At 40.9% G+C, this 12,665-nt stretch overlaps 1 protein-coding gene across 1 annotated transcript in view; it reads left to right on the forward strand.

Annotated features, from left to right (window-relative positions):
* F13A1 (coagulation factor XIII A chain) overlaps positions 1-12,665 on the forward strand; it is a 194,183-nt gene that overhangs the window by 68,996 nt on the left and 112,522 nt on the right. Inside the window, exons 5-6 of the mRNA XM_006141237.3 lie at positions 890-1,008; positions 4,415-4,522. Of these exons, the coding sequence (XP_006141299.2) occupies positions 890-1,008; positions 4,415-4,522 (227 nt within the window). The remainder of the gene's footprint in view (positions 1-889; positions 1,009-4,414; positions 4,523-12,665) is intronic.

Here is a 12,665-nt window from a genome sequence, read left to right on the forward strand (position 1 = left end):
CCACTCTCCTCTCAGGATCTTTGGGATACACACACACACACACACACACACACACACACACTCAGTGTGAGTTTTAAGCCACCCGGTCCAGGACTCGAACCACAGTCAACTACATGGGAGTTCAGTGATGTAACCATTCTGCCATCTGCTTGTCCCAATCTGCATTGCAGATTTGCATCTGCATTATAAAATTCTGATTTTGAAACTACTAATACCCTGGAATCATACAATGTTTAATGAGACATGTCCATTTAATTGTACTACCTGGAACTTAAAGAGACAGAGTTTGTGAGCATTTTGTTGACCAATGTCATTATTTATAGACTGATTTTTGGTGCTGATTAGGTCCATTGAGGCTAAAAATATTGGGTCACCAGAAAAGTCATAACGTATTTTTCTGGTTTTTTTTTTTTTTTTTAATGCAAAAATGCATCGTGACTTGGGGAACCAACCAACACTTAGCATAATGGCTATGTCGCTGGACTCCCACGTAGTCGACCACGGTTCACGTCCCGGACCCAGTGGCTTAAAACTCATGCCGGGTGTGTGTGCGTGCGTGCCCAAGATCCCGAGGGGAGAATGGAGGAGAAGGGATTGCGGTGTGACCATCCCCCCTGGGGGGTGATTTCTCGCTTTCTGTCTCTATGTCTCTCTCTGTCTGTCTGGCGAGCGCACGCGCCCTATAGTGAAAAACCTCTCCAAAAAAAATAAAAAAATGCATCGTGACTTTTCCGCCGACCCAGTATTAGAAAATGAGCTATGTGTAGCAAAACAAAAGAATTTCTTTTATTATTTAGCTGATTACATTGCAGTTGAGGAACAAAGTAACTTGCAGGTATTTATAAAGAGTCGCTTTGGTCACCGTCTTTGTGTTTAAATCATGCTGCAGAGGACGCTGTGTATCTGGATGATGAGAAAGAAAGAGAAGAGTATGTCCTGAATGACATCGGTGTCATTTTTTACGGAGACGCCAATGACATCAAGACTAGAAGCTGGAGCTATGGTCAGGTGAGCCATTTAAAATTTGTCACTGTCAAGGACATTTTTACTTAATATTTTTGTCACTGGAATCACTGCCGGGTGCCACATATAGATTGGAGACAAGCACAATTTCCTGCTTTCCAGGATCTGAGACTCCAGGACAGCGAGCATAAGAGTAGAGCTTTATGAAGACAACTGCATAATTTATCAGCTGAAACCACGCGTCTTCAGTTATTGCAATGTTACCGACATCAGAAGTTCTAAGGAGAATGTGCCATTCTTTTGAGAAATGCTTTGGCACCTTAGTACCGTGAGATCTCATTAGCTGGACCTGGAATGGACTGAAGTTTCCCTTTTTTTTTATAAAGAGATGTATTGTGATAATGATGCAAAAAATGTTAAAACGTGTGTGCCCAACTCAAAAAAAATTAACTTTTTAAAGGAAAGTGTTAGCCTAGGATACAACAAACTCAAAAATAGTGTTATCCAAACAGTGGGTGGCTCCACAGTAACAATGCTCTACCATGCTGGACTCCAATGGGACAGTCGTGAGTTCAAGACCCGAGGTCTTCCCACACATGATGTTGGCTGGCTAAGGCTGGGGGCGGATCACAGCATGAAGATTCTGTTGGGGGTCTCTCTATCTTAAAATACATCTTTAAGATAGAAACAAAAGTGTTTTACCATTTTGTCAAAGGAGGGCCCACTGAGCTTTGACATAGAAATGTTTCATCAGCTACAACCCCAAGCTACCATGTAAATATAAAGTCTCAAAGGGTATTGTTTTTACAGATATTCAGTAATTCAAACTATTTTAGTTTTTTTTTTTGATTGTTTTAGTATTTTGCCATAGGGCCCATGTGCTCTCCAGGGAGAAAAAGAGAAAGAGAAGGGACAGGAGAAAGTGGGAAACAACCTCCTAGGGGGATGACCACAAAGCAATCCCTTCTCCTCCATTCTTCTCTTGGGATTTTTGGGCACACATGTACATACACCCAGCCTCCAGGTCTGGGACTTGAACCACACTCATCTCCATGTGGGAATTCAACACTTCAACCATCATGCCATCTGCTGGTCCCTTTAGTTTGATATTTTTAACAATGAAGCCAATGAATGATATTTTACCATGTTTCCATAAATGAATGCATGTCCTATTATTCAAAAACAAGTTTTAAATTAGGAACAGGAGAGCAAGTCAATGTCTCCTTTCTCAGAGTGTTGGCTAGGATGGCTGGAATTGTCCATTGTTGTTCTGGATCTCCAGCAGGGAGACTTCACAGAATTGGGCCCCCCAGGTCACGTGGTATTTTTTTGTCTCTCGATGCCTCACTTGACTTCCTGGGATCTCCCTGTGTCCCTCGCCCACTGCACCAGCCTGACCATTGCTACCCATATCATCACGCAATCTTACCTTACCTACTCAGCATCATGACAAGCTCCTTCTCCCTGCCTCCGGAGAACCATGGGTCCTATACTCAGGCTTGGCCCCTGCCTTTCTGAAGTCCCACAAATGCATGATTTCTTTTTTTTTTTTTTTTATTTTTAGAGAAGTTTTTGCTATAGGGTGTGTTCACTTGCCAGAAAGACAGAGAGAGACAGAGAGACAGAAAGCGAGAAATCACCTCACAAGGGAGCAAGGCCAAGCCGCAATCCTTTCTCCTCCATTCTCCTCTTGGGATCTTGGGCACGCACACACACATGTGCCCAGTGTGAGTTTAAGCCACTGAGCCTGAGACTCGAACCACAGTCGACTACATGGGAGTCCAGCAACATAGCCATTATGCCAACTGCTAGTCCCATGAACCTATGATTTCTATGTGCTTACCTTGCTTTTGAATTCTCGTCTGCTTCCTGCCTACAAGTCCTCCCCTTTCTTGGTGACATGCAGTCTCTGATTACAATCTACCTGGAGCTTTTGTCTTGCGTCCTTCAGGTGTGATTCTATTTATGACCCCCGATACAATAATATATAAATAGCCAATAAGGAAAAAAGTTATCAAGGAAGGTGGGAAGAACATTGGAAGGCTGTCCCCAGTACAGCTGGTATGCCTTTAAGTAGGCAGCTGTGAATACAACCACTGTCTATCTGCTGCATTCAGAGAAGACATCAGTTTGGGTCCCTGGACCAAAATAACCAGCTAAGCCGCTGTCTGCAGTGATGCAAAGAAATGAGTTCTTTAAGTACTTCTTTAACCCTCCGGTTAGTTGATAGCATGTCCTACAAACACAACTAAGAGGTGTTGCTTACTAAGAACCAGAATAATTAGCTATTGATATACTTGAAGAATTAGTAGAGTTACTCATTACTGTCTCCATCCCACCAGTTTGAGGTGAATCCAGAATTAGTATTCTAACTGGATTTAATAAAGAATTACATGGTATGTAGCCGTTAAGACTGTGGTTTCTGTCATAAGTACTTAGATGTGTAAGATGAAGGTTTCTGTATTTGAGGCAATTTCCTCTTCCAGGGAGATACAAGACCAGCGCAATCACCCCATCTTGACATTTCATTATTACTTGGTCTTTATTCCTTTTCAAGAAAATTCTGGTATTGCCTGTAGGTAGCAGTTCTTCCTAAGGAAATTGAACTGGCTCCCAGGTTCTTTCCCTGAAAATGTAATCTGCTTTCTCTAGAAGCCTTTTTGCCCTCTCCTTGATCCTAGGGCCCACCTTGTCACAGAAGAAGGAACATTTGTTCCATGTGGTCTCCTACTATTTTGGGTACAAGATAAATAGGCCTAAAGTAGCGTCCCATGATAACTGTGAGCACTTACCTCTGTTTTCAAAATGCACAAGGGCTCATGGATTTTCAAAGTCTTGAGACTCTGGGCTGACTTTGGTAAATTGTGCATCCTTCATCTTGGGTACTGGAGCCTAAAAGTTGGAAAGACCTTCTAAATTAATTTGTATTATTTTTTGAAGAACTTCAATCTAGTTCATGATCCCCGAAGAAACCACTCCCTGAGTAGTTTTGCTTATATCTCTGGCCTGTTTTTTTTTTTTTTTTTTGAGAGGTTTCCACTATAAGGCGCATGCGTGCGCCAGATAGAGAGAGACAGAGAGATGGAAAGCGAGAAATCACCCCCCAGGGGGTGTGGCCATGCCGCAATCCCTTCTCTTCTGTTCTCCTCTTGGGATCTTGGGCACGCACGCACACGCACCCGGCATGAGTTTTAAGCCACCGGGTCCGGGATGCGAACTGCAGTCGACTGCGTGGGAGTCCAGCAACATAGCCATTATGCTAACTGCTGGTCCCAAGGATGTCTACTTTCTTCCATTTTTGTATTTCATTTTACAGTTGATGGGTGATTACTATATAGAAATACACTTTTCTAAACATGATGTTGCATTTTCATTTCGTTTTTTCTTAATCAGAGAGTATCTTGTTTGCGGTGTGGACACTAAGTCATGTCTCGATTTTTTTGCCAAATAGTTTGAGGATGGTATCCTCGATGCTTGCCTGTTTGTGATGGACAAGGCTCAGATGGACCTTTCCGGCAGAGGGAATCCCATCAAAGTCAGTCGCGTTGGGTCTGCAATGGTAAGTAACAGCTATTGATTACTAAAATCTATTTCATATGTCATTTTCCTACATATCAATGCCAGTTCATTAAGAGCCATTGCAATGATGACTTACACACAGTCAACTTTTAGATGTAAGATTCTAGCTTGTGGTACTTAGTAGAACTCTTGGAACTCCCTGAGTTTTGTCTTCTGTTATAACACAACATTCTTATCTAAGTACGGTGTGTTTCTTTGGGTTTAGACAAATGGTGATAGATATATTATAGGCCAAATATTTTCAAGAATATCTTGCCTAGGGGACTATGGAGTAGCCATGACAGAAATGTCAACCATCATCCAAACAATCAATGAAATATTAAGGAACTAGAAGATGTATGAGACATAGCTTTTCTCCTTTTTAAAACTGGTAGTAGGAGTAAAGGAATAGGTGTCTCCAATCCTGGCTTCTATTACCAAAAGGATCTATTGCTTTGGAAGTGGGTATTGATGCTTCGCAGTGATCCTGTGACGTATGTAGGGTGGGCATCACTCATGCCATTTCATAAATTAGGAAACAGAATGACAACAGTTGGTCAATGACAAAGCTTCAACTAGAACCCAGGTCTGCTTTCTCCAAAGCAAGGCAATTTCTACTTTCCATGATGTTCTCTCTTGGAGATATTGAAATATTTTTGAAAATATAGATATTATGCAGTGGGGTAGATGGCTGAGAAAGGGATAGCACTGCCATGATTAAGAAGGTTCAGGTCAGGCATGGAAAGTGAATTACATTTAGGGACGCAACATAGGCATAATGGCTATGACGCTGGACTCCCACGTTGTTGACCGCGGTTTGAGTCCCGGACCCGGCGGCTTAAACTCACACCAGGTGCGCGTGCGTATGTGCCCAAGATCCCGAGAGGAGAATGGAGGAGAAGGGATTGTGGCGTGACCATTTCCCCCTGGGGGGTGATTTCTCGCTTTCTGTCTCTCTGTCTGTCTCTGTCTGTCTGGCTGGCGAGTGCACGTGCCCTACAGCAAAAACCTCTCCAAGAAAAAAAAAAAGTGAATTAAATTTAATGCCCAGGCCCTGCACATTCCTGGGTTATAAGGATATGTCCAGCACATAGAGACAGGTTTGGGTGCAGAAAATTGTATCAAATGTGCTTCAGAGACAGAATATTCCTGAATAAATGTTAATCTGGGTGGCATTTCATGTAAATAAAGATCATGGAAAAAATTCCTTCTGTTTATCTAGTTTCTTAAGTTTTCTGAAAATTTCTGTTTGGAAAAATGTTATCTTTGAGTTTGGTTTATATATTCTTTTGAGTAAAAAAAAAAAACCCAATATTGTTAATATAAAAATATTAGACTGAAGAAATGTAATTTCTGGATAGCTATTTTTATTTTTATTTTTTTCAAAGAAAGATTTTTCCTGTAGGGTTTGCATGCTCATCTTACCAAAGAGACAAAGAGAGACAGAAAGACAGAAATCAGGAAATCAACTCCTGGGGGGGGGATAGCCATGCCACAGTCCCTTCTCTTCCATTCTCCTCTTGGGATTTTGGGCACACACTCCCACTCACCAGGCATGAGTTTCAAGCCACCAGGTCTGAGACTCGAACTGTAGTTGACTATGTGGGAGTCCAGTGACTCCTTGGATAATTATTTTTAAATAAGAATTTTTGCTCTAAGTTCTAATTAATAAATAAATACACATTAGTCTTTTTAGGGTACACTATGGTTTTCCAAAATGTGTAGACCATGTGTAATGATGATATTTGGAAAAGAAACATATCAACCAGCCTCACCGTTGATCATTAGTTTATGTTACATTACATTCTATCGAAATCTGCTCTTCTGGTTATTTTAAAATAAGTCTTGAATTGCCAACAGCTACCTCTCCTCTGCTGTGCTATACTGTTGTATAACCCACTACACCTATTTATTTACAAGCTCTCTTGTACCTGTAAACAAAGTTATTTCCATCCTCCTTGACCTTCATCCTTTTTCCAGCTTTGGTATCCACAACCCCACTTTCTTCTTCTATACAATCAAAGCCTTTAGCTCCCTCTCATGAGTGAAGACATACAGTCTTTGTCTTCCAAAGCCTGGCTTATTTCACTTAGCATTATTTCCTCCATGTATATTCATTTTGCCTTAACTAACAGCTTTTCTTTTTTATAGCTGAATAGTGTGTGTGTGTGTTTCCTAGTTTTTTTTTATCCATTCATCGGTTGATGGGCACTTAAGTTACCTCAGCCAAAAAAAAAAAATTCTTTTATTAATAAGCTACCTGTGGAACGTAAAGAGTGAAGGTCAAAACTAATATCTAAAGGCTGTATTGTTTTCTGATGTTAGTTTCTGTTACATAATGAAAAAGACAATACATTCTAAAGAATTTGGTCATGTCTTTGTCATAACTATTTATAACAACACATATCAGGCCTGAAGTCAATCACTAGTTTTCCTGATTTATAGAAAAGCTTTTCCTTTTTCTTCTACCTGGAAGTTACGATAACAAGTGTACAGTGTGAAGAAAAGCAGTAACTAGCACTGGTTAAATATAAATTAATTCCTTTGTAAGCCTTCTGAAATGGCACGCTCATCAGTCGACGCTTACTCACACCTTGTGTGTATTTTTACTAATCCAGAAATCACTGCCTCACACAAGCAATGCAAAGAAGAAGCAAATATGAGTCAGCTAACCTAATAGCACTGTCTGGAGTGGCGCTTGGCCAAGTGGGAGCTGTTAAGTATTGAATTAAGCATGTAATCCTAATGCAAATGGCCTTGAAATTTTATTAATTACATAAATTCTATGAAGTCCTCATTTGAAAATGTACATTCCAGTGATGTGGTTTGGAACTACACAGAATCAATTTGGGAGTTTGGTTGGGTCTCATTTTTGGAGGCAAAGACCTTGGATGATGAGAAAAATCTCTCTTTTCATTACATCATTTACCTATACAAAAAGTTTGATAGTTTTTGAGACCAGCAGTTGATATAATAATGGTTCTGTCACTGGATTCCCACATAGTCAACCGCGGTTTGAGTCCCAGACCCAGTGGCTTAAACTCACACCAAGGGTGTGTGCATGCATGCCCAAGAGCCCGAGAGGAGAATGGAGAAGGGATTGTGGTGTGGCCATCCCCCCTGGGGGGTGATTTCTCGCTTTCTGTCTCTCTGTCTCTCTCTGTCTTTCTGACAAGTGCCCACGCCCTATAGCAAAAACCTCTCAAAAAAAAAAAAAAAGTTTGATAGTTTTTAAATCTTTCACTTCCATAATTTCCTTTAATACTTTGAATAAGTAGGTCTATGACTCTTAGAATCTACTGAGTTATAATAATTTTAGAAACTGCAACACTGAACCTCCAAAAATCAACAAATAGTTGATACACTTAAAAGCAATTATTTTCTGTTCATTCAAGTTGTTCCTTTTTTCTTCACCAGTCCTGAAAACCTGTCATAAAATTGTTTGAGCGCCGTTAAACAAGGATAAAGAAAAAAATACTCTTCAAGTTTCTCAATTAAAAATTTGCCTTGTAAAATAAGACTTTGGGACCCGCAGGTAGTGCTGAGATTAAGGTGCTGAATCCCACAAGGCTGACTCTATGGTTTAGGACCCAGTGGCTTGAAAACATGCTGGGTGTGTGTGCTTGCATTCCCAAAATCCCAAGAGGAGAAGAAGGAATTGCCGTGTGGCCATCCTCCCTGAGGGGTGATTTCTCACTTTCCCTCTCTCTCTTAAAAAAAGAGAGTGCATGTACCTTATAGCAAAAATAAAATAAATAAAATAAAATAAAATATAAAATAATAAGTAATAATAAGTAATAATAATAAACTAAGAAAACATATTTATGAAGCCCAGAGAGAAACTATTTTAAGGTTGGGAGAGTCTAGCTAGAGCCCTGACCCCCACTTGGAGGGGCCTGCTATGTTTCCTCAGGAGGCTGAGGACCAGACCTCAGATAGAGCAGAGACTGCTCCCAAACATGGAGGCTGAAAATTTCCTTCACGAAACATAAATGCTATAGACACACCTGACATGAAACGTGTCTAAAAGGGGTGATGCATTGACTTCAATTCATGAGAGTGAGGGAAAGGAGACTTTTTCTGGGAGCAGTTGCTGCTTGGAAAGTGTGGAGATGAGCTGCCTAGCCCTCCCTGGGTACCTGAAGAGTGGGTGGAGTCTAGTGTGGAGAAGATACAGGACTGAGACCCCAAGGACAAATTTGCTCTTTGCGTCCAGCCCGAAAGTTGACTAGGAGTTTGCAGGGCACGGGTAGGTGTAAGATGCTAAAAGAACACAGATAATAAATTGTGCAAACTTCCTAATACTAATACTAATAATATGAATCAGGAATTTACATGCACAATCCCTGGATAAAAAATGTATTACAGGGACCAGCAGTTAGCGTAATGGCTATGTTGTTGGACTCCCATGTAGTTGACTATGGTTCGTATCCAGACCCGATGGCTTAACACTCACGCTGGGCATGTGGGCATGCGTGCCCAAGATCCCGAGAGGAGAATGGAAGAGAAGGGATTGCAGCGTGGCCATCCAGGGGGTGATTTCTCACTTTCTGTCTCTATGTCTCTCTCTGTCTGGCGAGCGCACACACCCTATAGCAAAAACCCCTTTAAAAAAAAAAAAAGAAAGAAAAGAAAAAAAGAAAGAAAAGAAAAAAGTAAAAAACAAAAAAAAAGTATTATACATTATGAGGGTACTTCAAAAAGCTCATGGAAAAATAGAATTAAAGTATGAGTTTACCAGGGTGAATAAAAAATTTAAAATGCATATATAGTGTTTTCTCTTTTGTTTTTAAGAGAGGTGTTTGCTATAGGGGATGTGCGCTTGCCAGAGAGACAGAGAGAGACACAGACAGAAAATGAGAAATCACCCCCCAGGAGGATAACCACACTGCAATCCCTCCTCCTCCATTCTCCTCTTGGGATCTTGAGCATGCATGCACGCGCACCAGCGTGAGTTTCAAGTCACCGACCGGGTCTGGTACTCAAACCATGGGCAACTACATGGGAATCCAGTGACATAACCATTATACCATCTGCAGGGCCTGTTCCATGAACTTTTTGAAGACCCTTTGTATAGTCCCTTTTTGGTTTTTATTTTGTTTGGGTTTTCCTTGATGGTGGCTCTTCAGCATCTTGTAAGATATTTAGCAGCATCTTTGGCTCCTACCCAGGAGATAATCGTTGCATACCCTCTCCCCCCACCAGTTGTGACACCAAAAATGTCTCTAGATACTGCCTAATGGCCCCAGGGGGTAAAAGTCAACCCCTAGCGAGAATCACATCACTTGGTCATCTGTATCTCCCTATCTATTGAATGGAAATGACTCTTCTTCCTCCCTGGAAGATCTTTTTTTTTTTTTAATTAATTATTTTTTTTAAGAGAAATTTTTGCTGTAGGGTATGTGCGCTCACCAGAGAGACAGAAAGGAAAAAAAAAATCACCCCTCAAGGGGTATGGCCATGCCATAATCCCTTCTCCTCCATTGTTCTCTTGGGATCTTGGGCGCACACACACATGCACTTGGCATGAGTTTTTAAACTGCCAGGTCCTGGATTTGAACTGCAGTTGACTATGTGAAAGTCCAACGATGTAACCATTATGCCATCTGCTATTCTCAAGATCTGTCTTCTTAACCAACTGGTTACTACTGCTTTAATGAAGGGAAAGTGGAAGCAACTTCTATGGGAAGAGGCTCCACTCAGGTCAGAAGATCAAACCTTAGTTCTGCTTCTGCCTTGACTTCCTAAGTGACCCAGGGTAAATCACTAACCTTGCGGGCCTCATGTCTTTGTCTTTAAGATGGATTTTGTCTCTGCACTCAAACCACGTTTGTTAGTCCCAGTGGCAGCAAAAATATTCTTTTAGTCTTCAAAACAATGCTCTCTTTTTTTCCTGTTTTTTGTTTTTCTTTCTAAGTTCAGTATCTTCCCTTGTTCTTATTCTGAGTTGCTATTATTTCATTTTGATGTGAAAGCAGGAAAAGTTTATGACAATCTGGACAGCCTGAGGCTATTGGACTTCCCCAAGAGAAAGAAAAGTCCAGAAATCCTATAATCTCATTGTCTGGGGATTGGGCTTGAGATGTTACAACCTTACATAAACTACCTTTTATTTAAACTCTTCTACTGACTGGGGCATTTTACCAAAGTTATGCTGCAAATTGATCTGCGAGTAGAGTAAAAAGAAGAGGAAGTCAGAAAAGAGAAGAAACTTGGGCCAAAGTTCTACTTCTTTAACTTAGATTGCTTAATTACTCTTTTCTTCTCACCTCATTTCTGGTGTGATTGTTCCACCAGGAAAATTGCCAGAAGAAGGATGCTTTGTGCCACATGAGAACTTATTTCACTCGTGTGGCATGACTGAAATGGAAGCATTCTATTGCTAGCCTTGAATTGCTGTAAAAAGAAAAAAAAATAAATTCAGATAAGAATACCACGCTTTCATTCAGACTATGCTAACAGTTGTGTTGTGAACAGGGTTGTCTTAGGGAAAGGGAAAGATGGGGACGGTGGCATTACTGCTGGTTGGTTACCTGTCCATGCCCGTTTCTGCCCCACGACTGATTAGATTTGGCAGCAACTGTGGACAGAGAACTTCCCCCAGGGAGATGCAGCTCCTGCCGCAGTGGCTGGCGTTACTGCAGATAACTGCTTGCTTATTCACTGTGAAACCCTGAAACCATCCCACCTCTGTGCAGAATCACTCCGTTGAATTTAGACAATTTCAATAGAAGATCTGTGTTAGAATATACATAGAGCTGTCAGGTAATATCTGGAAGACCCTCCAAAGGATCTTTGAGGTGGGCAAATAGGCTCTTAGAAGTGATGTCATTTGCTCAAGGTCACACAGCAAGCAAATGACTGAGCTGGAATTAGATAGTATCCTTATTCTCAGATCATCTTGCCATAGAGATCCACTCTTAGCACATTACTCACAACAGCACAATTACTATATCAAATTGAGTAGCTGTCTCCTGGAAAAGAGCAAGACCCCAATGGAATGAATCCCAGAACAGATGAATTTTGCAGCAGGGAAATGAATGAAGAAAGTGTAGATCTGAGGATTCTAAATAACCATAGGCACTGAGTCCTTGGAGAAGGAATTTCCAAAGAGGATGAGGTACTCAGTATGGTACTGTGTTGGCATTGGTGGTGGTAGTGTTGAGAGTATTGGTGATGGTGACACTGGTGGTCATGGTGATGTTGATAATGATAATAATAACGGTGATGGTAGTGGTGGTTATGACGATGATGATGGTGAGGGTATGGTAATGATCCTGATAGCAACGATGGCAATTATGGTGGTGGTGATAATAGTGGTGGTAATATTGGTAATGGTGGTGATAATGATGGCGGTGGTGCTGCTGATGGTTGGTGGGACAATAGTACTGATAATAGCAAAACAGTCCCTATTAACTTATTCATTCCACAAGCATTTATTGAGTCTACCAGACTAAGGCACTTGGGGGTACAGTTGTGAAGAAAACACAGTGTCTGCCTTCACAGAGCTCACAGTTTAATACAGAAGACAGACTAGTAGATAAAACATTTCAACGAAGTATGGCAAATTCTCTACTGGAAATTAGCATAGGATTGTCTGGGAAATTCATTCTCTCAAATTTAGCTCCAAGTTTTCCACGGACAAACCATTGACCTAACAAGTATCAGCATATTAGATCAAAAGATAGAAGAATGGCCGAGAAGCGTCCATAGCAATCCTAAATCATGCTATTATTCTCAGAAACTTTTTATCTATCCATGGGTGAAATAAAAATCTAAATAGCCAATCATCAAAAGTTCTGGAGGAAAATGGGATAGGGGGGTCATTTCCTCTTCTGACAGTTCGTTTGGCAGCTCAGAAAGCAGAAGGTAACCACAGCTAAAGTGTCCCCCATGGTGTTCCAACACTTACAACTGTAAGTTGATTCCAGGGTATTTGATTCAGTTATGATAAGAAAAAGGTAAGATTAGTGGGAAAATTTGGAAGGTGGGGGAGGAAGAAAAAAAGGCAAAATAGTTATATATTCTAAAATTCCAGTGCTTTATTCTGTTGCCGACCTGGACTTCTCAGCTTCCCCTGAGGTGTACACATTTATTTTTAACCCTGGTCTTTTGCTAATATCGAACCACAATGCCATCATTAA

Source organism: Tupaia chinensis, unplaced genomic scaffold (genome assembly GCF_000334495.1).
Source record: "Tupaia chinensis unplaced genomic scaffold, TupChi_1.0 Scaffold000048_1, whole genome shotgun sequence".
NCBI classification, from domain to species: Eukaryota; Metazoa; Chordata; class Mammalia; order Scandentia; family Tupaiidae; genus Tupaia; species Tupaia belangeri.